At 37.2% G+C, this 22,922-nt stretch overlaps 1 protein-coding gene across 6 annotated transcripts; it reads left to right on the top strand.

Annotated features, from left to right (window-relative positions):
• The first annotated feature begins 7,783 nt into the window (after positions 1–7,783).
• LOC127433157 (protein mono-ADP-ribosyltransferase PARP14-like) lies at positions 7,784–22,922 on the top strand. Of its 6 annotated transcripts, none has more exons than XM_051684836.1 (18): positions 7,784–8,029; positions 8,203–8,321; positions 8,647–8,677; positions 10,476–10,679; positions 12,211–12,435; positions 12,751–15,200; positions 16,177–16,413; positions 16,636–16,845; positions 16,969–17,077; positions 18,175–18,198; positions 18,336–18,488; positions 18,641–18,703; positions 18,832–19,014; positions 19,195–19,401; positions 19,506–20,111; positions 20,290–20,423; positions 21,387–21,561; positions 21,657–22,922. In XM_051684836.1, exons 1-18 carry the CDS (start codon positions 7,849–7,851, stop codon positions 21,935–21,937), a joined length of 5,592 nt encoding a protein of 1,863 aa, XP_051540796.1. In that variant the 5' UTR covers positions 7,784–7,848; the 3' UTR covers positions 21,938–22,922. The 6 variants fall into 6 exon arrangements, with proteins under 6 accessions (XP_051540796.1, XP_051540799.1, XP_051540797.1 ...); XM_051684837.1 differs by having other exon boundaries at positions 7,788–8,029; positions 18,339–18,488; positions 20,287–20,423; XM_051684835.1 differs by having other exon boundaries at positions 7,788–8,029; positions 20,287–20,423.

Below are 22,922 nucleotides of genomic sequence, written 5' to 3'. Positions count from 1 at the left end.
AAAGGAGAATAACGATAAAACTTGCCAGAAAGTAAGACTCATTTAGCTTGTTTATGAGGCGACAGATTTGTGCAACAAAACTACAGTCATTACTATCATGTATACTGTATGTGGCTGCACAAAAATGATCAAATAGATAAAGATAAAATAGGTAAAGCATCATTAACACACCTAATGCATGGCATTTTGTTGCACTGGTGTTAAAAAAGCCTCCTGTCTTTGTCCGTTAGTGAAAAAGAGAGAAAGAAAAATGTTATTGCAAAACGTGTCCATTCGTGTCATGTCGTAATTAAGACTTCCGACCACATAAGTACGAACTTCCCATGAAGGACGTGAACACAGCATAATAGTGTTAAACTCAGTCCCATAAGTGAAAAAAGAATATTTGCATTGTGTGTGGGCAAAAAGAACTTTGGTATAAGAAGAGGAACATAGTTTTGCTTGATAGTTTTGTTAATTGCTTTCCCTATTTCACATACCACTTAACTGTATTTAGTAACTTTTAGTAATACTGCTTTTTATAATGTTTCTTTTTAAATTTCTTTAAAACATTGCCTGTCTAACATATTGAAAAACTGAATAATTTATTAAATGAAAAAAAAAAGAATATATATATATATATATATATATATATATATATATATATATATATATATATATATATATATGTATTTATATATATATATTTATTGTATTTCTAGAGGAAGATGGACTCCCCCAGCTGAGTCTGGTTCAACAGGGCTTTAAAAGTCATAATAATAGTACGAGATCGTGAAATGGTACAAGTTAGCTCATACAAAAACGTAAAACTTTTACTCCCATAAGGAAAAATAAATGAACAAACAAACAATGTTGTTATGATTTTACTATATAACCGCTAACCCAAACTTGAATCTTACAATAAAATCTAACACCTTACCCAAACCCTAAACCTAACCATGATTTTCACATACATCAGACATTAGTATTGCATAAAAAATAAGTAACCAAATTTGTTCACAGACATGTCATTTCTTAAAATAAAGGGTTGTATAGGAGGATAGGCAAAATATGATGTGTGTATTGTATCATCAGTAACACTTTCCAATAAGGTTCCATATGTATATAGATAATTTTTCTGTAAAGCTTCTTTTGAAACAATATATATTGTGAAAAGCGCCATAAAAATAAAATTGACTTAATTTAATGTATCGATATTAGTTCCGTTTTGTAAACATTTTTGCCAGCAGTGATACGAACTAAACGTTTGTGTCACCCAAATATTGCAGAAGTGGTGCTCCATGAGATTCTCCAGTGATTGGACCATCAAGTCAGGTGACCCCTTACATCAGCAAATTTCAGCTGGCCTGAACAGATATGTTGAGTTCATCAAAGTTTCACCCTATAGTGAGCAAATTAGAGTACAGTTTTATGATCATGAATAATGAAAGACTGAGAGTAAGCAATGAAGATGCTGGCATAATCAGATCTTTAAGAAAATCAATTCTGTGAGATTCAATGGGTTCAAAGATTTAAGAAAGAGATTTGTGAGTGTTAAGGTTAAAGTTACATGTACAGCACAAACATCAACACTCACACTAACACTTAAATGCGCAGTGGAGTTACGTAACCAAAGGAGACAGACAGCTTTTAGACCACAGTGTTTCATATCTCACTGGTCTGGAGACATTTGCAGTATCTCTCTCTCTCTCTCTCTCTCTCTCTCTCTCTCTCTCTCTCTCTCTGTGTCACATAGTGCTTCTTGTTGTAATATTTGGTTATGACTGCAATAACTCATCTGCTGACTGATATAATGTGATCCAAACAGTACTGTTAGTGTTAATGAGTGCACACAGTTTGTGTGTGTGTGTGTGTGTGTGTGTGTGTGTGAGAGAGAGAGAGAGAGAGAGAGAGAGAGAGAGGAGAAACTACTAATTCAGCCCAGAGATTCATTTAAGACACAAGGTCACCCTTGTGGAGGTCAGCTTTGAATCTGTGCATGTTACCAAGGCTCCATATCTGCATATAGGATGTGTGGAGATCAAGCTGAGCTACACAAACTACTACAGTCCTCCACTCATGTCATTACTCTCTTAAACCAAAAGCAGAAACTGTGCACAGCGATCAAGAAAACTTAACGCTGACTTCCTCTTCGATCTCTGCTACAACACTGCGTACAAAATCAGTGGAGCATAGCTGTGTTCTCTCTCTGTGTCTCTGCTTCAGTTTCTAAGGATGAGCTGGGTGTGTTTTTAGTACATACAGATGGCAAGATTGTAGGGGAGGGGTTTATTTCAATATTTCATGAAGGATTGTTAAAAAAGGGATCTGAGTTGCATGCTTAGAACTTAAGGTCAGGGTTATTTACATAGGCAGATTATTGATCTATAATTAAGCTTCAACCACATTAATTCAGTTATATAATTTCCTAGTATGTTTCTATATACTGTATGTCCATATTTGGGTACACAAAAATTGTGAATTCCGTTCTCCAGGCTTTTGTCTATGAGTGGAGTGAAAATTACAGTAATTTCTGAAGCTTTGTTTGGGCTGGGACTCAATGCTCACCGTAATAATATTTTATTTAGGGCCCCTGTGTCTGCAATGAAGTACTATACCAGCACTTGGACAGGTGTTGCCCTCATTTGCTGTTCCTCATACCTATACATACAATTAGGTGAGTAGAGGTTAATGATCTTGAGAAGCTGTTAATACTTTAACTTAAACTCTAAAAAGGTCACAAGAGATCAAACAACTAATAACAGCCCAAACCTCATGAGGTACATGTTGTACTAAAAGTTTACATGTACTTCAGTGTGATTGGCTGACTGGTAATTGTGAGATTCGTGCATTGAGGTTTAATTACAGAGGAGTGAGTGAGGATGAGAAGCTTAAACTTTTAAACCTGCTCCATTTGACCATGAGAGGAACTAAAAGCCCTGTAATCTTTTATGTAAATGAAAGAGAATGGTCTAAGTACTTTAACATACCTGTCTTTCTAAAGCAAAGACCAATTTGATTTTGAAAATATGACTGATCATGAAAAAAAAAAACACAACAACAAAAAATTTAAGGATAGTGATCATATGAAGCCATTTATTATTACATAGTTGTTTGGCTCCTTTTTAAATCATAATGATAACAGAAATCACCCAAATGGCCCTGATCAAAAGTTTATATACCCTTGAATGTTTGGCCTTGTTACAGACACACAATGTGACACACACAAGTTTAAATGGCAATTAAAGGTTAATTTCCCACACCTGTGGCTTTTTAAATTGCAATTAGTGTCTGTATATAAATAGTCAATGAGTTTGTTAGCTCTCACGTGGATGCACTGAGCAGGCTAGATACTGAGTCATGGGGAACAGAAAAGAACTGTCAAAAGGCCTGCATAACATGGTAATGGAACTTTATAAAGATGGAAAAGGATATAAAAAGATATCCAAAGCCTTGAAAATGCCAGTCAGTACTGTTCAATCACTTATTAATAAGTGGAAAATTCAGGGATCTCTTGATACCAAGCCAAGGTCAGGTAGACCAAGAAGGATTTCAGCCACAACTGCCAGAAGAATTGTTCAGGATACAAAGAAAAACCCACAGGTAACCTCAGGAGAAATACAGGCTTCTCTGGAAAAAGACAATGTGGTTGTTTCAAGAAGCACAATATGACGATACTTGAACAAAAATGAGCTGCACGGTCGAGTTGCCAGAAAGAAGCCAATGCCACAAAAAAGCCCGGTTACAATATGCCCGACAACACCTTGACACGCCTCACAGCTTCTGGCACACTGGAATTTGGAGTGATGAGACCAAAATAGAGCTTTATGGTCACAACCATAAGTGCTATGTTTGGAGAGGGGTCAACAAGTATTGTGCTCCTTGAAACAACCACACCGACTTTTTCCAGAGCAGCCTGTATTTCTCCTGAGGTTACCTGTGGATTTTTCTTTGTATCCCGAACAATTCTGCTGGCAGTTGTGGCTGAAATCTTTCTTGGTCTACCTGACTTTGGCTTGATATCAAGTAGATGCCCTGAATTTTCCACTTCTTAATAAGTAATTGAACAGTACTGACTGGCATTTTCAAGGCTTTGGATATCTTTTTATACCCTGTTCCATTACCTTATTACGCAGGTCTTTTGACAGTTCTTTTCTGCGCCCCATGGCTCAGTATCTAGCCTGCTCAGTGCATCCATGTGAGAGCTAACAAACTCATTGACTATTTATACACAGGCACTAATTGCAATTTAAAAAGCCAGAGTTGTGGGAAATTAACCTTTAATTGCCATTTAAACCTGTGTGTGTCACCTTGTGTGTCTGTAACAAGGCCAAACATTCAATGTATGTAAACTTTTGATCAGGGCCATTTGAGTGATTTCTGTTATCATTATGATTTAAAAAGAAGCCAAACAACTATGTGATAATAAATGGCTTCATATGATCACTATCCTTAAATAAAAGACAGTTTTTTTGCATGATCAGTCATATTTTCAAAATCGATACCAAAATTTCACAATTTCTGCCAGGGTATGCACATTTTTGAGCACAACTGTATATACATACAGACAGACAGACAGACAATAGATAGAGAGATGGATGGATTGATTTCAATGAACACTTTTCTTTCCAAAAGTTATCCAAAAAGTGTAAAATAGTATGTGTAGGGGAGAGTGGGGTCAGATGAGCCGATTTTAAAGAATGATGTCTCCTATACAATGAAAAATTAGACAGAGGTGAATTGAATAGAATTTACCTTAATTTCAAGGTGTCTGCTATCACTTGATATCATAAAATTGAGTCTGTGACCATAAGCCACAAACATATGGCCTTTTAAAAAAAAATTGATCCATTGGGTCAACTTGTCCCAGGTTAGTGGGTAAGATGAGACATCTGGGGGTAAGTTTCATTTCAAATGCCAGGGGGAGGTATAAACAATATTATAAGAATACTTTAAAGAGTGTACATGCTTGTAAAATTCGAATAGCTTTTTGTTTCGAGGGTAATATTGACTCAATATAATGCTTCACTTCATTTTTAAATACTATAAAACATGGGTTTTTTCCCCGAAAATGTACATTTATGAATGTTCAACAACATTTCCAACAATAAAATCAAGTACATTTTGCCAACAACAACAACAACAACAAAAAAAGGGCAGTGCCAAAATAAATGATCAGCTGTCTCTGGCTTCTGCTGGCAAAAGATAAACTTTCATCTATATCTTTTTAAACTTGGTTAAATAATGTTTAGGAGGGTATATTCTGTGAAGGAGTTTAAAAGATATTTCTTTAACCTTGTTTGTTAAGAGATAGCGATTGGGCAGAAGCCAGACTTTTTTCCAGTCAACATCACTCACAAACTGATTCCAGTATGCAATTAAATTTGGTCTCGAAACAACATCCTTCTGGAAAAGGGCTCTTATTGATCTATTATAATTATTACAATGACAGGAGAAACATATACAGGTGCATCTCAATAAATTAGAATGTCGTGGAAAAGTTCATTTATTTCAGTAATTCAACTCAAATTGTGAAACTTGTGTATTAAATAAATTCAATGCACACAGACTGAAGTAGTTTAAGTCTTTGGTTCTTTTAATTGTGATGATTTTGGCTCACATTTAACAAAAACCCCCCAATTCACTATCTCAAAAAATTAGAATACATCATAAGACCAATTAAAAAAAACATTTTTAGTGAATTGTTGGCCTTTTGGAAAGTATGTTAATTTACTGTATATGTACTCAGTACTTGGTAGGGGCTCATTTTGCTTTAATTACTGCCTCAATTCGGCGTGGCATGGAGGTGATCAGTTTGTGGCACTGCTGAGGTGGTATGGAAGCCCAGGTTTCTTTGACAGTGGCCTTCAGCTCATCTGCATTTTTTGGTCTCTTGTTTCTCATTTTCCTCTTGACAATACCCCATAGATTCTCTATGGGGTTCTGGTCTGGTGAGTTTGCTGGCCAGTCAAGCACACCAAGACCATGGTCATTTAACCAACTTTTGGTGCTTTTGGCAGTGTGGGCAGGTGCCAAATCCTGCTGGAAAATGAAATCAGCATCTTTAAAAAGCTGGTCAGTAGAAGGAAGCATGAAGTGCTCCAAAATTTCTTGGTAAACGGGTGCAGTGACTTTGGTTTTCAAAAAACACAATGGACCAACACCAGCAGATGACACTGCACCCCAAATCATCACAGACTGTGGAAACTTAACACTGGACTTCAAGCAACTTGGGCTATGAGCTTCTCCACCCTTCCTCCAGACTCTAGGACCTTGGTTTCCAAATGAAATACAAAACTTGCTCTCATCTGAAAAAGAGGACTTTGGAACACTGGGCAACAGTCCAGTTCTTCTTCTCCTTAGCCCAGGTAAGACGCCTCTGACGTTGTCTTTGGTTCAGGAGTGGCTTAACAAGAGGAATACGACAACTGTAGCCAAATTCCTTGACATGTCTGTGTGTGGTGGCTCTTGATGCCTTGACCCCAGCCTCAGTCCATTCCTTGTGAAGTTCACCCAAATTCTTGAATCGATTTTGCTTGACAATCATAAGGCTGCGGTTCTCTCGGTTGGTTGTGCATCTTTTTCTTCCACACTTTTTCCTTCCACTCAACTTTCTGTTAACATGCTTGGATACAGCACTCTGTGAACAGCCAGCTTCTTTGGCAATGAATGTTTGTGGCTCACCCTCCTTGTGAAGGGTGTCAATGATTGTCTTCTGGACAACTGTCAGATCAGCAGTCTTCCCCATGATTGTGTAGCCTAGTGAACCAAACTGAGAGACCATTTTGAAGGCTCAGGAAACCTTTGCAGGTGTTTTGAGTTGATTAGCTGATTGGCATGTCACCATATTCTAATTTTTTGAGATAGTGAATTGGTGGGTTTTTGTTAAATGTGAGCCAAAATCATCACAATTAAAAGAACCAAAGACTTAAACTACTTCAGTCTGTGTGCATTGAATTTATTTAATACACAAGTTTCACAATTTGAGTTGAATTACTGAAATAAATGAACTTTTCCACGACATTCTAATTTATTGAGATGCACCTGTATTACCTACAAGGGAGTGATTTGGTGAGAGGGGTGGGAGTTGCTGGTAATCTAATCTTTTTTGCTGTTTAAACAACATATTTTAGAAGAAATTGCGCCAAAGACAGTTGCGAATTCCCTTGGTGGTATGGGAATATTATATTTTGCCATGAATTCCTTATAAGTAAAAAGAAGGCCATCTGAATTAAATAATTGGTCCACCAAAAAAATATTATTTCTAAACCAATTTTCAAAGAAAATAGTCTTTTGTTTAAATAGAATGTCCTTATTATTCCAGATAAAGTATTGGTGAGTTGAAAAGATGTGTTTGTAAATTAAACTCCAAGCTAGAAAGGCTTGACGATGAAATGCAGAAAGTTCCACAGGTATTTTGTTAATATCAAGATTACAAACAAGGAAGAAATGTACGCCACCAAGACTAGATAAAATATGGTTGGGAATAATATTCCAAATAGACACTGGATACTTAACAAGCTGTCTAATCCAGTTCCCAAAGAGATTTTACGTCACCAAACCGAAACTCGAACTATGACGCGCTTGTCATGAACTGTATGTCCCCTGAACCGTAAAAAGTAAATAATAATCATTAAAAAAAAAATGTCACCTCACGGCGGTTAATTTGCACAACGTAGCAATAGGGTCAAAGGTAGTCTTTATGAACAATAAAAGTCCCAAGCCTAATCTCTCTGTCGACAACAGGCCACGCACTCAGTTTCATGGTAAATTATCAAAGAAACGAAAGCGAAAATAAGCTGGAGGGAGTGCTTCAAAAATACATACACCGACTCCACAGTCATTTCCTCATTGTGAAGACGGTTCAGCATGGAGGAATATCCTTTCCCGATCATCGTAGAGGGAGACTGGCGACCTGAACACGCAAAAAGTGTAAAAAAGAAACTTCAGATTTACTTTCAAAGTAAGAAGAAATCTCAGGGAGGAGACTGCGTCGTGCAATACGATGAGAAGAGCAGCACTGCTACGATTCAGTTTAAATCACCCCACAGTAAGTGCTAAACACAAAACAATAATAGAATGTTTATTAATTGGCTGATTTTTGTTATTTAGTTGTTTAATCAAGCAGTTAAGGCTCTTGAGGTATGTGTATTCGAAGCTCAAATATAGAAAGTGCGACACGGTGATGCATTTCACTGAAAGTCTGATTGTTTGTCTTTTAAGTCAGAGATGGTGTTCTCTCCAAAGCAGAACACGTTATTACCATTGAAAAATACGAAGTCAAGTTGAAAGTGAGCAAACCAAGCGATGAAGAGAAACAGCCAGACAGAAAAGAAAAGCCGGTGAGTATTGATTAGACTTGACCATCATGGTTGGAGTTTTCTTGAAAAATGGCCCACACACTTCTCAAATCAACTCTCTTCTTATCTGCTAGTGAAAAAGACTGCCTCAGTCATTGCCATTTACTGTATGATCAGTACCATTTAAAATATTAAAGCCTACATGGTTAAGAAGTATTATACATTTGACACTTCACATTTTATCTGGGACACTAGGATTCTTGTTTATGTACACTGAAAAAAAGATGGAGAAGAATCAAATTGACTTGCTCTGCTTGATTGATTGAGTTCTGCATTTACGTAATTATGAGTGTTTGTATTGTTTCAGACGGAGCAGGCATGTGGATATGAGGAACCAAGTAAGAAATCATTTGGATTTTGGCTGCTTGACTGCCTGTGTAGATGTGATCTTTTATTGGTTTGGTTATTATGTGATTGCGATGTACTTACAAACATATTTTTCGATATCATAGATTTTATTTATTTGGATCTACAGTTGAAGTCAGAAGTTTGCCTGCACCTTAGCCAAATATATTTAAACTCAGTTTTTCACAATTCCTGACATTTAATTGTAGAAAACATTCCCTGTCTTAGGTCAGTTAGGATCAGTACTTTATTTTGAGAATGTAAAATGTCAGAATAATAGTAGTGAGAATGATTTATATCAGCTTAACCTGTTGAGCAGGACCAGTTACAGTAGCAGTGCCTTTAAATTGTTTAACTTGGGTCAAATGTTTTGGGTAGCCTTCCACAAGCTTCTCACAATAAGTTGCTGGAATTTCGGCCCATTCCTCCAGACAGAACTGATGTAACTGAGTCAGGTTTGTAGGTTCCTTGCTCGCACACGCTTTCAGTTCTGCCCACAAATTTTCTATCGGATTGAGGTCAGGGCTTTGTGATGGCCACTCCAGTACCTTGAATTTGTTGTCCTTAAGCCATTTTGCTACAACTTTGGAGGTATGCTTGGGGTCATTGTCCATTTGGAAGACCCATTTGAAACAGAGCTTTAACTTCCTGGCTGATGTCTTGAGATGTTGCTTCAATATATACACATAATTTTCCTTTCTCATGATGCCATCTATTTTGTGAATTGCACCAGTCCCTCCTGCAGCAAAGCACCCCCCACAACATGATGCTGCCACCCCCATGCTTCACGGTTGGGATGGTGTTCTTCGGCTTGCAAGCCTCATCCTTTTTCCTCCAAACATAACGATGGTCATTATAGCCAAACAGTTCAATTTTAGTTTCATCAGACCAGAGGACATTTCTCCAAAAAGTAAGATCTTTGTCCCCATGTGCACTTGCAAACTGTAGTCTGGCTTTTTATGGCGGTTTTGGAATAGTGGCTTCTTTCTTGCTGAGCAGCCTTTCAGGTTATGTCGATACAGGGCTCATTTTACTGTGGATATAGATACTTGTCTACCTGTTTCCTCCAGCATCTACACAAGGTCCTTTGCTGTTGTTCTGGGAATGATTTGCACTTTTTACACCAAACTACATTCATCTCTAGAAGACAGAATGCGCCTCCTTCCTGAGGCTGCGTGGTCCCATGGTGTTTATAGTTGCATACTATTGTTTGTACAGATGAGCGTGGTACCTTCAGGCATTTGGAAATTGCTCCCAAGGATGAACCAGACTTGTGGAGGTCCACAATTTTTTTTTTTCTGAGGTCTTGGCTGATTTCTTTTCATTTTCCCATGATGTCAAGCAAAGAGGCACTGAGCTTGAAGGTAGGCCTTAAAATACATCCACAGGTACACCTCCAATGTGGTACACCTCCTATCAGAAGCTAATTGTCTAAAGGCTTGACATCATTTTCTGGAATTTTCCAAGCTGCTTAAAGGCAGAGTTAACTTAGTGTATGTAAACTTCTGACCCACTGGAATTGTGATGTAGTCAATTAAAAGTGAAACAATCTGTCTGTAAACAATTGTTGGAAAAATTACTCATGTTATGCACAAGGTAGATGTCCTAAACTACTTGCCAAAACTATAGTTTGCTAATATTAAATTTGTGGAGTGGTTAAAAAATTTGTTTTAATGACTTCAGTCTAAGTGAATGCAAACTTCTGACTTCAACTGTATATATTTATTGTGTACTATCATATATATATATGACATTTGATAAATAAGTATGTCACTTTTATTTTGCCTGAAGATCAAAGTGCCCCTCAGACTGAGTTGGATGTGGAGGACCCTCAGGAGTCAAGTGCTGTAGTCCTGGAGAATGTTCCAGATGATGCTAAAAAAGATTTCTTGGCTCTGTTTGTGGAGAACGTCAGTAAAATTTCAGAGAAAGACTTCAGCATGGAGTTAATACCAGAATTAAACACAGCAGTTGTTACCTTTAATAATTGTAGTGGTACGTTGTTTTGCAACATGTGTTGTAAGGCCCTGGCACACTCTCTGCGAAGTGCTTAGTTCTTTGCTCAGAGCCAAAAAGATGTTCAAAACAGCTGAGCAACCCCACACTGTTTGCAAACATTCAGACACCAGCCACACCGCTTGGGGAGGTGTTTTAGAGGTACATTTAAATATGAAGACTTTAAGATGTGTTATCAATGACATGCCTCATTCTATGAGTATAATTCACACGAGATCAGTAAAAGAAGCTGTTCTAATCACTTGATGATTTAAAGTAATATGTAAAGTAAGCTGTAATGTTTACCTTTTGCATTCATGGCCCTACGTGGCCATAATATGCACCGATTGTAATTTATAATGACACTGATACTACTGCAAAGATAGGTGTATAAAAGAGTGTTAATGGGGAGAATACAGACAAAAGAATGATCATAGGCACACCTTACTATGGGCAGAATTGTGAATGGCTTTCACTCCGATGGCACATGAGTGAATGGGCACTTTAGAGTATTTGAATAGATTTGATTACTTTTTAAGACTAATTAAACCAAAAAAATTGCATGCCATTCTTAGAAAATGTCTACATGAGTGATCTTACAGATGTAGGTAAATTTGCACCAGCTCGCTAAATCTGTATGCCAGTGTGTTCATGTTGAATTAGCTGTCGGACTCAAAGTAGGTGGACCTCCAGGTCACACCTATCGATGGCGTGGACCAATGACAATAAGGTGTTTAGCAGCCGTTGTTTAACACCTTTGTTTTTGCCAGATGTTGTTCTAAATTACATCACACATGTTCGTTCTTTGATTTCATAGGAAGTGTGCAGGGGCCTTAGCTCTTGTATAAATGAGTAGTTTACACTTTTTCTTTTCTTTTTTTTACAACCCTATTTTGGATGTAAAGCTTCACTTTAAAAGGGGTCATATCATATTTTTTAAGCATTTTATTTTTTTCCTGAGGTCTACAGAATTCCTTGCACCAAAAATGTAATTTAATTTAGTCTTAATTTAATCTCTGTGACTCTTAGAATTAAACAGCCTGTTTTTTTACCTTTAAGACTTCTGTGTCAATGCCCTCTTTCATATTACATGAGTTACAGTGCTTGCTTATGGGATTTGCTTTTGAATCCAAAATAGTTGCCGCAAATATCACGTTTCTAACGCTGGGTGCGTTTTTAATAAGTTAAATACCAGCTAGAATAATATTATCTTCATCTTCAGGTCTTTATGAATAATATCTTATGTTCTTATTACATAACCAAGACTTGAGTAGGCCAAGTTGCTGAACACCAAATGAGCATCAGTGATGTCTAAATGTGGGCAGTGACTATGCGTTGTGACACCACAAAGTCACAGATTTCAGAAAGATCTATTTTTAATCTGAAAGTTTTACTATTATTGCATAGTATTGAACTATTATTTAAAAAAAAAAAAAAAAAAAAAATTTTATATGATATAACCCCTTTAATACTTATGTGTTGTTGTACATTGTTTTTACGGCTTCATTAAATGTGTCTCCCACATTGACAGCTGCAGGAAAGTTCCTTGAGAAGAGCAGGACACATAGAAATTTCCAGCAGTATAATCTGAGGGCCCATGCACTAGAGAGGAGCACATGTGTGAGAGTGGAGGATCTTCCAGCTGACGCCAGTAAGATGCTGCTGGAACTGTATTTTGAAAAATGGGGTTGTCCACAAGAAGTTATCACAGTTCCATCAGAGAAAGCAGCCATTATAACCTTCAAGGAGGAAAAAGGTAAATATAGAAGTGCATTTGCTTCCTGTTATGCAGGGTGAGATCCAGATTCATATGAGATTCAAACATTATTTATGTGCTAATATGGAACTCAAGAGGCATGTTCTCTTATATCTTATATAGTATGATACCTATTGATTCTCAAAGGAGGCATCTTCTTTTATAGGCAGTGCCTGTTAACTTTCAAACTACCTGCAGACCATTCTACTTTAAAGAGACAACCATTCTGATCTAAGTTTTGTGGTCACACATTCTTCCTCTCTACAACATCAGTACATTTTTCAGTTAACCTGCAGCTTTTATTCTTTTTTTCAGCCAAGGATAATGTTTTGAAGAAGGACCATAACATCTGCAATGTTCCAGTCAAGATATATCCATATTTTAAATCACTGGGCACAGCATTGTATGGTAGCAACAGGCCGACATGGAAGCTGCCTGAACCCATCACAGTCAGTGTACATCCTGCAATCAGGGAGTTCCTCCTCAAGAAAGGACTGATTTCCTCTATAAGAGACCAGATGAGCTCACAGTTCTGCCAAATAAACATGGACAAACCTGAAGTTCTGCTCAGTCCTGATCCATCATTGCTGAAACAGAAAGGTGTAACCAAAAGACACATTGATGGCTGGAGTAAGAATGCCTCAGATGCCTTCATGAAAATTATCTCCAACTACACAGCATTTGAGTGGCCAGTATTGAACACCTTGTGGACCAAAGTGGAGAGTGATATTAAGGAAGTGGTGAATGATCTTGTTTTTATAGATATGGATGCCTCTAAAGGAATCCTAACACTGGCAGGTGTGGCCCATGATGTAATTGGCCTGAAACACATCATGGAGAAAATGATAGAAAGAGCAACAACTCAAATGGAGAGAGAGAGGAACAGTGTCACAGAAGACATGGATATGTCCCCTGCTATGTACTTTCTGCTTGTACAAGATGGCATGCAAGGTGCTACGACTGTTTCTCCACAACTGAACCTTGACTACAAAAAAGACCGGAACAGATTGGTTTTAACAGGTCTTAAAATGGAAATTCTCACCTTCAAGAACGGGGTCCTTGAGAAGAAATTAAATATGAAGCAGAAGCATTTAAGGATGGACCATTCAATCCTGGAATTCTTGAAATCAGTGGATTGTGATGAGATGTCCAGAGATCTGTTTATATCTCATGGAATAAGTGCTGTCTACACAGTTGAAAATGGAAATATTCTTTTGTTTGCGAGTACAGACAGAGCACTTGCTGATGCAGAGAAAAAGCTGGGGACAGTTCTTACATTCAACAACCTCACTGTAGAAGATCAGGGTGTCCTTGCATTGCCACAGTGGCAGGATCTCAATAAAACACTGCAAAATTCATACAATACTTCCAAAAAGAGGACTGTGCTGATACATTTTTCAACACAGAGAGACAAAGTAATAGTGTCTGGATTCAGAGAACCAGTGACAGAGGTCAGTGAAAACATAGGACATTTCATTGAGAAACACTCTAGAATTGAAGATATAGTTCGTGTCAAATCACATGCAGTGGTTGAATTCATAAAAGATAGAAAATCCCAGGATTGGAAGAGTTTTCTTAAATCTGATAAGGTGAAAGTGCATTTTGATTCAAAGAGACCCTGTATCAAACTGTCTGGAGAGCGTGCATCTGTTCAACCAGCTATGTCCTTCTTTGTAAAGATGGCAGACACTCTCCACACTGATACACTGATCATTAAGAAGGCAGGAGCAAAAAAGTACTTCAAGGAGCAAGGCAGATTTATGCTTTTAATGATTTTGAAGGAAAAAAGGTTTGTGGTGGTGCTCCAGGAAGATCACATGTTGGAAGATAAGGAGGATGAATTTAGCGAAGGTAGTTCTGAAGATTTTGGGCAGCTGTTTTGTGAGGTTCAGATGCCAGGTAGTGTAACTGTTACAGTCAGAAAGGCAGACATTTGCAAGTTAAATGTTGATGCTGTTGTCAATGCTGCTAATGAAAATCTGAAGCACATTGGTGGGGTTGCTTTAGCACTTCTCCAAGCTGCTGGACCACATCTGCAGCAATGTTGTGACCTATATATTAAAGTAAATGGATGTCTAAAACCTGGAGATGCCATCATCACTGATGCTGGTCGACTTCCTTGTAAATATGTGGTGCATGCTGTTGGACCCCGCTTTAGTGATTCAGACAGACCTACTGCTGTGCAACGCCTAAGATGTGCTGTGAGGGAAAGTTTGAACCAGGCTTCAGGCAAAAACTGCTCCTCCATTGCAGTTCCTACAATCAGCTCAGGTATATTTGGCTTTCCTCTTGAACTTTGCACTGAGACAATCGCCAAGGAAGTGCATGACTACATCGAACACCAGAACCGCAGTGGCTCCAGGAACAGCCTGACTGAGATTAATTTGGTTGACAACAATGACATCACTGTGAAAGCCATGGCTCATGCTGTCAGAAAGGAGTTTGCTGCTTTTAGCCCTAAAATGTCTTCCCCTCATCATCCCTCATATAAACAGCATGGGAATAGCAACCATGGACACGGAGCTCAAGGCTATCATGGTCATGGTAATCATGGACATAGAAACCAAGACTTTGGCAGTCACAATCATGAACCAAAATATGAACGTGGTAATAAAGACTTTGAAAGACAAGCATATGTTAGAGGAGAAACCACAGACTCCTTTTCTGGTGCCAGATCAGAGAACTTTGAAGGTGCTCTCGTGACCAAAAATACAAAAGAGGGGCTAAAAATCACCTTGAGCAAAGGGAACATCCAGGATGCTTGTGTAAGTGAATCCTAGATTACTTATGAACTGAATTATGGTTCTCATCCATGGGGCATTTACAAGGTTTCCCCAAGATGACTTAAAATTATGTTATATTAAATTATGTTAAAATAAGTTATATTTACATAATATAACTTAATTAAAATGCTAAAAAAAACAAACAAACAAACAAAAAACCCCCCACCAAAAATCAAGATGTATAATGACATTGTATTTCTTTTTGTAATTGGAGAACATTATTGAAGAACTACTGCTTTTATTAATGTTCTCCACTGTAAAATAAATTAAGCCAGCTCAAATTCACATTTTCTGTTGTTTTGGTGGTAATCAAACAAACATACACTCACCGACCACTTTATTAGGTACTCCTGTACACCTACTTATTCATGTGATTAGATAATCAGCCAATTGTGTGGCAGCACTGCAATGCATACAGTCATGTAGATACGGATCAGGACTTTCAGTTAAGGTTCACATCAACCATCAGAATGGGGAAAAATGTGATCTCAAGGATTTTGACCGTGTCATGATTTTTGGTGCCAGATGGGCTGGTTTGAGTATTTTTGGCACCATTCTGTGTAAACTATAGTGACTGATGTGCGTGAAAATCCCAGGAGACCAGCAGTGACAAATTCTCAAACCAGCACGTCTGGCACAAAGAATCATGCCACGGTTGAAATCACGGAGATCACATTTTTTCTCCACAGCTGATTAACTGAAGCTCCCGACCCGTATCTGCATGATTTTATGCATTGCACTGCTGCCACACAATTTGCTATTTAGATAATCACATGAATAAGTAGGTTTACAGGTGTACCTAATAAAGTGGTCGGTGAGTGTATATACTCTACATATATGCACATACACACACATTGTCACATACACAACAGTTGATAAACCTATTCCTATGAGGAAATTCTTGGAAATAGTCTGTTCTGATGGACCTTTAGAAGTGCCTCCATTGTTTCACCTGCAGGCTGATATCATTGTAAACACTGTATCAGAAGACCTGGACCTTTGTAAAGGTGCTGTTTCAAGATCAATCCTTCAGACTGCTGGTCATCATCTTCAGTCAGAAGTCACTAGATTTGCTCACTCAAATAATCCACATTATGGAGATACAGTCATCACTGATGGCTATAACCTGAAATGTTCAAAAGTCTTTCATGTGATTTGCCCATTTTGGAATGGTGGACATCGCTCAGAAGATGAGGTTAGAGAGAATACAAATTTTAGCCTAGTTTTATTTTCAGTTTTTACATTTGTTTTTGTTTTAAAAATTTAATGAACATTTAAGAGATGTCATTGCAGTGTAAATGGTTCATTTTTAATTGTTAAATGGACATTGCAGATTGACTCATGTTGGCTTTACATGTTTACTTTGGAAATACTTCATAAAAGAGAATAACAGATGTGTTTCTTTAAATTATAAAAGGTACTAATTCAGATCATTAGAGATTGCCTGAGAAAAGCAGACACTAGGGGGATGGCTTCAATCTCCTTCCCAGCTATAGGAACTGGGAACCTTGGCTTTCCTAAGGATCTGGTGGCCAAGATCATGCTGAGTGAAGTCCAGCAATTTAGTCCCCAGAACCTTCGAGAGGTAACTGTGATTGTGCACCCTTCTGACAAGGAGAGTATAGAGGTGAGTATTTACATAATGGGAAACTATTCAAAACCACTTAACCATAACTTTATCATATCATAATTTTTTTAAAGTAAAGCTTGTTTATGTTATGTTAATGGATTCATGTGCTTTATCTAACAGTGCTTTACCAGCATCTTTAGACATGGGATTCAGGGTCCCATCACAAAAGGAGGAAGTCGACATTTCTTGCCTAAAGCAAATTCTTTGGTCAGGCCAGCACAGACCTCTGGTAAACCTTTCTTTTCTGATGGCCATCATGCATACTTAAAACACAGTTTAAGTTTAAGGGGATAGTTCAACCAAAAAATGTTTATGCGATTTTAGCCTCAGTCACCATTGTGTGGAAAAAGGATGCAATGAAATTAAATGGTTACTCAGGGATGTGATTCTTCCTGATTCTTCCGGAATTCTGTTTTTTCCGACCTAAAAATGTGACCCGCGTGTAAATCCGTAAAAAAAAGGGGAGGGGCTGTTAATATTTAATTAGTTGTTCATATGTTATCGACAGTGTCCTGTCCGGTGCGTTCTCGATAAGCATTTTTCACCCAAACAAGTGTCATTCAACCCTCCCTTGGAACTTCACTCACAAACTTCACAGCTGCTTCTGCGTCACGCACACACTTTGTTGAGAAAGCGCGAGACTAAGGCTCCTGATTTTCGGCGTCAGGACTTCATTCAAGTAAGACAGGTTTATTTTAATTCATAAAGAGAAATAAAATGGTGGGATATCAAACAGCTTTGAACCGTTACCCCTGTTGCTGACAGGTTAAGAATAGCTCTACAATTACAGCGTTACTGATGTGATATATGCAGTGAAATCATGACAATTATCTTTTCCCCCGTTTAGATAAGCTTTTTAAAATGATCCCTGCCCAAATGTTGGCTATAGATTTCCGCTCTGTTTGGATGGTTTTGTGCTGATCAACAATTCTATGTGTTAACATTAGTTAATGAATTAGGTATCATGAACTAACAGTTAACTATATCCTCTTTTTTTTTTTTTTTTTTTTTATACTGCATTTATAAATCTTTGTTAATGTTGGTTAATAAATATCCATTTTTAAAAAACATTTTTTTTTTCATTTTTAGTTCGTTAGTTCCTAGTGCAGTAACTAATGTTAACATATACAACATTTGATTAAAAACAAATAATATATATGTTAAAATTAGCATTAACCAAGATTAATAAATGCTGTAGAAGTAGTTTTAATTGTTAGTTCATGTCAGTTAATGTTGTTAACTAACTGCTTTTTTGTGCTTAGCCGATCACATGCCTGTTACTATGGATAACATTATGCCTAACACCTCTCCTTTTGTGTTCCACAGAAGAGAGAAAGTCACAACATGAGGGTGGGTAAATGACAATCATTTTCTACAAACACAAAAGAAGATTGGGTGAACTGTTTCTTTTAAATGTTGTTTATATCCTGGGGAATAATATATATATTCCATATATTTCTTTTTTTTTTTCTTCTTCTTCTTATCAGTAGGACTGATTGGCAAAGTCTCCACTCCCTCTCTTGGGGTTCACACAATGAATATGGGTCAAGTGATCCTAGAGGTTTCATCAGGAGACATAACTAAAGAAAAAACTGATGCCATTGTCAACTCCTCAAATCAGACATTTTCTCTGAAAGCAGGTTAATCCAACTTCAGACATTGTATTACTGTTTTTGATGAATGTTGGTTTAATTTATAATGTAATAATTATATTTTCTTTGAATTTAAATTTATGTTGCTAGTAAGATGAACGTTATATTATAATGTAAAAAAATTTCCCTTTGTAATCCAGGAGTTTCCAAGGCCATTTTAGATGCTGCTGGATTACAAGTGGAACAGGAATGTTTACAGATTGGTTTGTATTCCATCGGATTTACTGTTTACTTTGATAAACATTGGATTAAACACTTTTTGTTTTATACATTAAAAGGGATCTAATGAACCTTGCTTTTAAGGTGCTATTGATAAATTTGTTTTCCATAGTGAGTTCATCAAACGTTCAGCAAACAGAGATTGTGACCTCAGCTGGGCAGCTCCCATGTGGAAACATCATTCATATTATTGGACGTAATAGTCCAGCTGACATTAAGGAAGTTGTTTTGTCTGTTCTTAAGTTATGTGAGGCACGCCAATTTACCTCTGTTGCCTTTCCAGCTCTTGGCACAGGTAACTGCCAACATTCCTAACATTCTGTGTGTGATTACATTTTTGCTACACAGATACTGTAGCAGTGATTTTTATTTTTTTTTCTAGAAAAAAGTTCTTCCTGCTTACATATGATGTGTATTACCAGTTTTACCTTTGCATCCCTTCATCTTCTTCTGAAATATACCTCTAACCCTTTAGGTCAAGGTGGTGCAAATCCAGCTGATGTTGCAGACGCAATGGTTGATGCAGTTGTTGACTTTGTCAAGAAAAAGAAAGTAGTGCATGTAAAATGTGTAAAGTTCCTTATATTCCAGACAAGCATGGTAGCAAACTTCCATCAAAGCATGCTCAGAAGATCTGGTGAGAGAGTTGAAGAGGAGAAAAGCCTGTTGGGCAAGATTAAAGGTCAGTAAAAAAATTTCAATTTGATCCATTCTTGTTAGTTAGTTTAATTATGATTGATCCCTTTATGTTTCTTTCCATCAAACATGTACCTGGACATACACAAGGCTTCTTTTTTGGGGAAAGTCCTGAAAATCACACAAATGAAGAGTTTGTGATGGTGAGTGAGGAAATTGAGCCAGTTGTGTTTCAGCTATGTGGGGAGACACCAGAGGACTTGAGAAATGCCAGGGAAATTATCAACAGCTTGATAATAAAGGAGCACCTAAACATCCCCATCCGGGATCCTGCCATCGCTCATTTCAACAAAGAGGATGTAGAACTGCTGAATGCCATGCGGAGGGAGCTTACAGTCAGTTTTAAACTTGAGAAGAAAGGCCAAGACTCTGTGATTACTTTGGAGGGACTGACAAGAGATGTACACACGGCAGAGAATCGTATTCGGGACATGATCCGTAAGGTGGAAAGGAAAGAAAACCGAAGACGTGAGGCATTTATGGTCAGCAGTGTGGTTGAATGGCAATATCTGGAGCATGGGCAGAACCTCAAACCCTTTGATATGCTCACCAATTATGACCTGGAAGAGGCTTCTCAGAACAGACAGCCTTCAGTGAAAATCAAGATTGATAATGATGAATATGATGTCAATTTAGTTCGCCGAGTGGCCACAAGAGGGAAAATGAGGATTGAACTAAAGAGAGTAGATCTGCAAGGTGATTTATTTTATAATAAAAACTGAAAGTTAAAGCTGGAATTAAAGTTAGCTGTTAGCTACAGTATGTGTAGCAATGCTGAAGGTGAAACATTTCTGTCTGTTTAAGACACTGATTATAAGGTCATCATGTGCAATGATTAGTTACTCAAGGTTTTTTTCCCTGCCTGCTACAGTAGTTCAAAACACTTTGCCTTCACATTGGGAGGACATGAAAGGAAAGTCAGTTGTTCTGGTACAGCTCACGGCAAGCTCACAGGAATATGCAGTTGTGGAGAAAGAGTTCAAGAAAACTGGACTGACCATCATTAAAGTAAGACTAAGGAAGGAAACATCTAATCCTCTAAGGTTAAATATGTTAAAATATAGGGAGACCAGGGCACGTCACTTTTTTATCACAGTGAATATATTTTTCAAACTATTTTTGAAAGTCAGTTTTTGTGAAGGCACATACCTTATAGGGTAGTATGCAAATTCTGTCATTAACTCACCTTCATGTGTTTGGAAACCTGTATGACTTTCTTCCTTCTGTGGAACAGATATCACTATTTACTTTCACTGTATGTGAACTATTTTTTAAAGTCTTGGCTACAAAAAACAAAAACAAAACTCTGGACATTTCCACTTTTATTACCAAGGGAAAAAGATACAACACAATTGACCTATTGTAACAATAGTGGGACATGTAGTCACTCTATTAGGGGTAAGTTGTCACAATGGATTCACCCATTAAACAGTCTATTATAGAGTTTTAAGCTCAAATTAAACAGAAAAACAATTATAAAAATACAAAACGTCATGAAACAGCAAAATTTTAAAACGGTATAAACAAAACAAAAATATCAAACCATTATTTTGGTCAACGAATATGCAATTAATAAATTGCATATATATATACCATTTAAGACACATAGGACAGCTTGCTGCGACATCTATGAAAAATGTACTCAGAACACAGTTCTTGACTCAAAACGTTACAGTTACTGAGATATAGCCCTTGTGACAACTTTCTTATATGACAACTTGCCCTAGTCTACCCTCTCTCTATATATATTATTTGTATTTTTTTGTTGTATTTTTTTTTTTTATGTTCAAATCATGGTTACATATATGTTTGACCTAAACTCTCTTAATAAATGTAAATGTGGTAGATTTAAAAGGTTCCGATCAGTAATTTCTAGTGTTGTAGTACTATTTTGTACTACTTTTATTACCTCAGTGTAATAGGGATGTTTGTGGAATAGTTATTCTGCATACACGTGTGTTTCATACACAGATTGAAAGAGTCCAAAACAGCACACTTTGGAAGAACTACATGATCAAAAAGGAAGAACTGGAAGATAAAAACAAGCACAAAAACAACGAGAAGCTTCTCTTCCATGGCACGGGCCCTAATACAACAGATCAGATCAACCATCATGGCTTCAATCGCAGCTACGCTGGGTTAAATGGTACCAGCCAGAATTCAGTGTACTTTTTTTAATTTTTTATTATTGAATGCATTTGTCTTTTGAATTAACTGTCTTTTGCTTTGTTCTGGTTTAAGGAGCCATGTATGGGAATGGTACATATTTTGCTGTTGATCCAAGTTACTCAGCTCAAGGCTACTCTAAACCCGATGTCAATGGAGTCAAACGCATGTACCTCGCCAGAGTGCTTGTCGGAGATTTCACTCAAGGAAAACAAGGTCTTGCCATTCCTCCTGCGAAGAGCTCAAACAGCGTTGATCTTTATAACAGTGTGACTGATAACCCAAAAAACCCAAGCATGTTTGTGATCTTCAGTGATGTACAGGCTTACCCAGAATACATAATCACCTTCAAGTAAGGATTCAGATTTCTGTCAGTGAATGTTTAAAGACTGTTTTATTACACTGATTAGATGAAACTGAAAACACAGGTATATATGTAATATATGCTAGCAGGAATTATTAGGAAATAATCATAACAATGAAGGCTGTGGCATATTCTTCATATATGACAAAAAAAAACTGTGAGAACACAAAAGGAATCTCTACATCTGTGCTGGAATATAATCCTGAGAAAAACCTAGTCCTTAGCTAAAGACTGCTCATCGTTCGCATCAAATTGTTCTCTTTCTATGCCTTTGTATAACTCTAATCATGCTCTGTTTTTATCTTTCTATATTTTTATATTATTCTGGCTATATTTACATCTCAAATTTACCAGAGGTTATAAAAACAGTCAAAAACCTGTTACATTTTAATGGTTTAATTAATGTAATGTTTGAAATACCCCCAAACTGACTTGTGTATTTTTTCTCTCTGTAATTAATGACTGTTGTCACTAAATCCTATCTGAATGCAGGTGTACGGCAGTAAATATTCTTATCCGACTTTGAACATGATGTTACAATTATTCTTTTCATTTTTTATTTTCTCCAATGTGATGCACAAACTTTTTCCAGTAAGTCAATTATTTGCCACTGCATGAACTACATTAGAACAAGTGAAATTGCGGATACTGTATTGTGGGCTTACAAAACATTATAGGGGAGACAAGGGTAAGATCATCTGAATATTTCTCAGACACTTGGGGAAAATGTAGTAGTCTAAAGATAAGTGCTACGGGAAGCCAAGCCCATGACAATATAAAGACACAGCGACCCTATGCGGTTGCTGGTAACGTAAACATAAATCCCCACAGAAACCACTAAAAACGTTACACTCTTGATGTGACAAATAACAATGTTAAAAGATAGGTAGCACAGTTTGTCAGGCAGAAAAAGAAAAAAAACCTACAACCAGAGAATGTTTAGCAGCCTTGCTGAAGCACCCTCAGATCAACACCGA

Source organism: Myxocyprinus asiaticus, chromosome 43, assembly GCF_019703515.2.
Source record: "Myxocyprinus asiaticus isolate MX2 ecotype Aquarium Trade chromosome 43, UBuf_Myxa_2, whole genome shotgun sequence".
Lineage (NCBI taxonomy): Eukaryota > Metazoa > Chordata > Actinopteri > Cypriniformes > Catostomidae > Myxocyprinus > Myxocyprinus asiaticus.
This window is presented reverse-complemented; position numbering and strand designations above follow the sequence as displayed.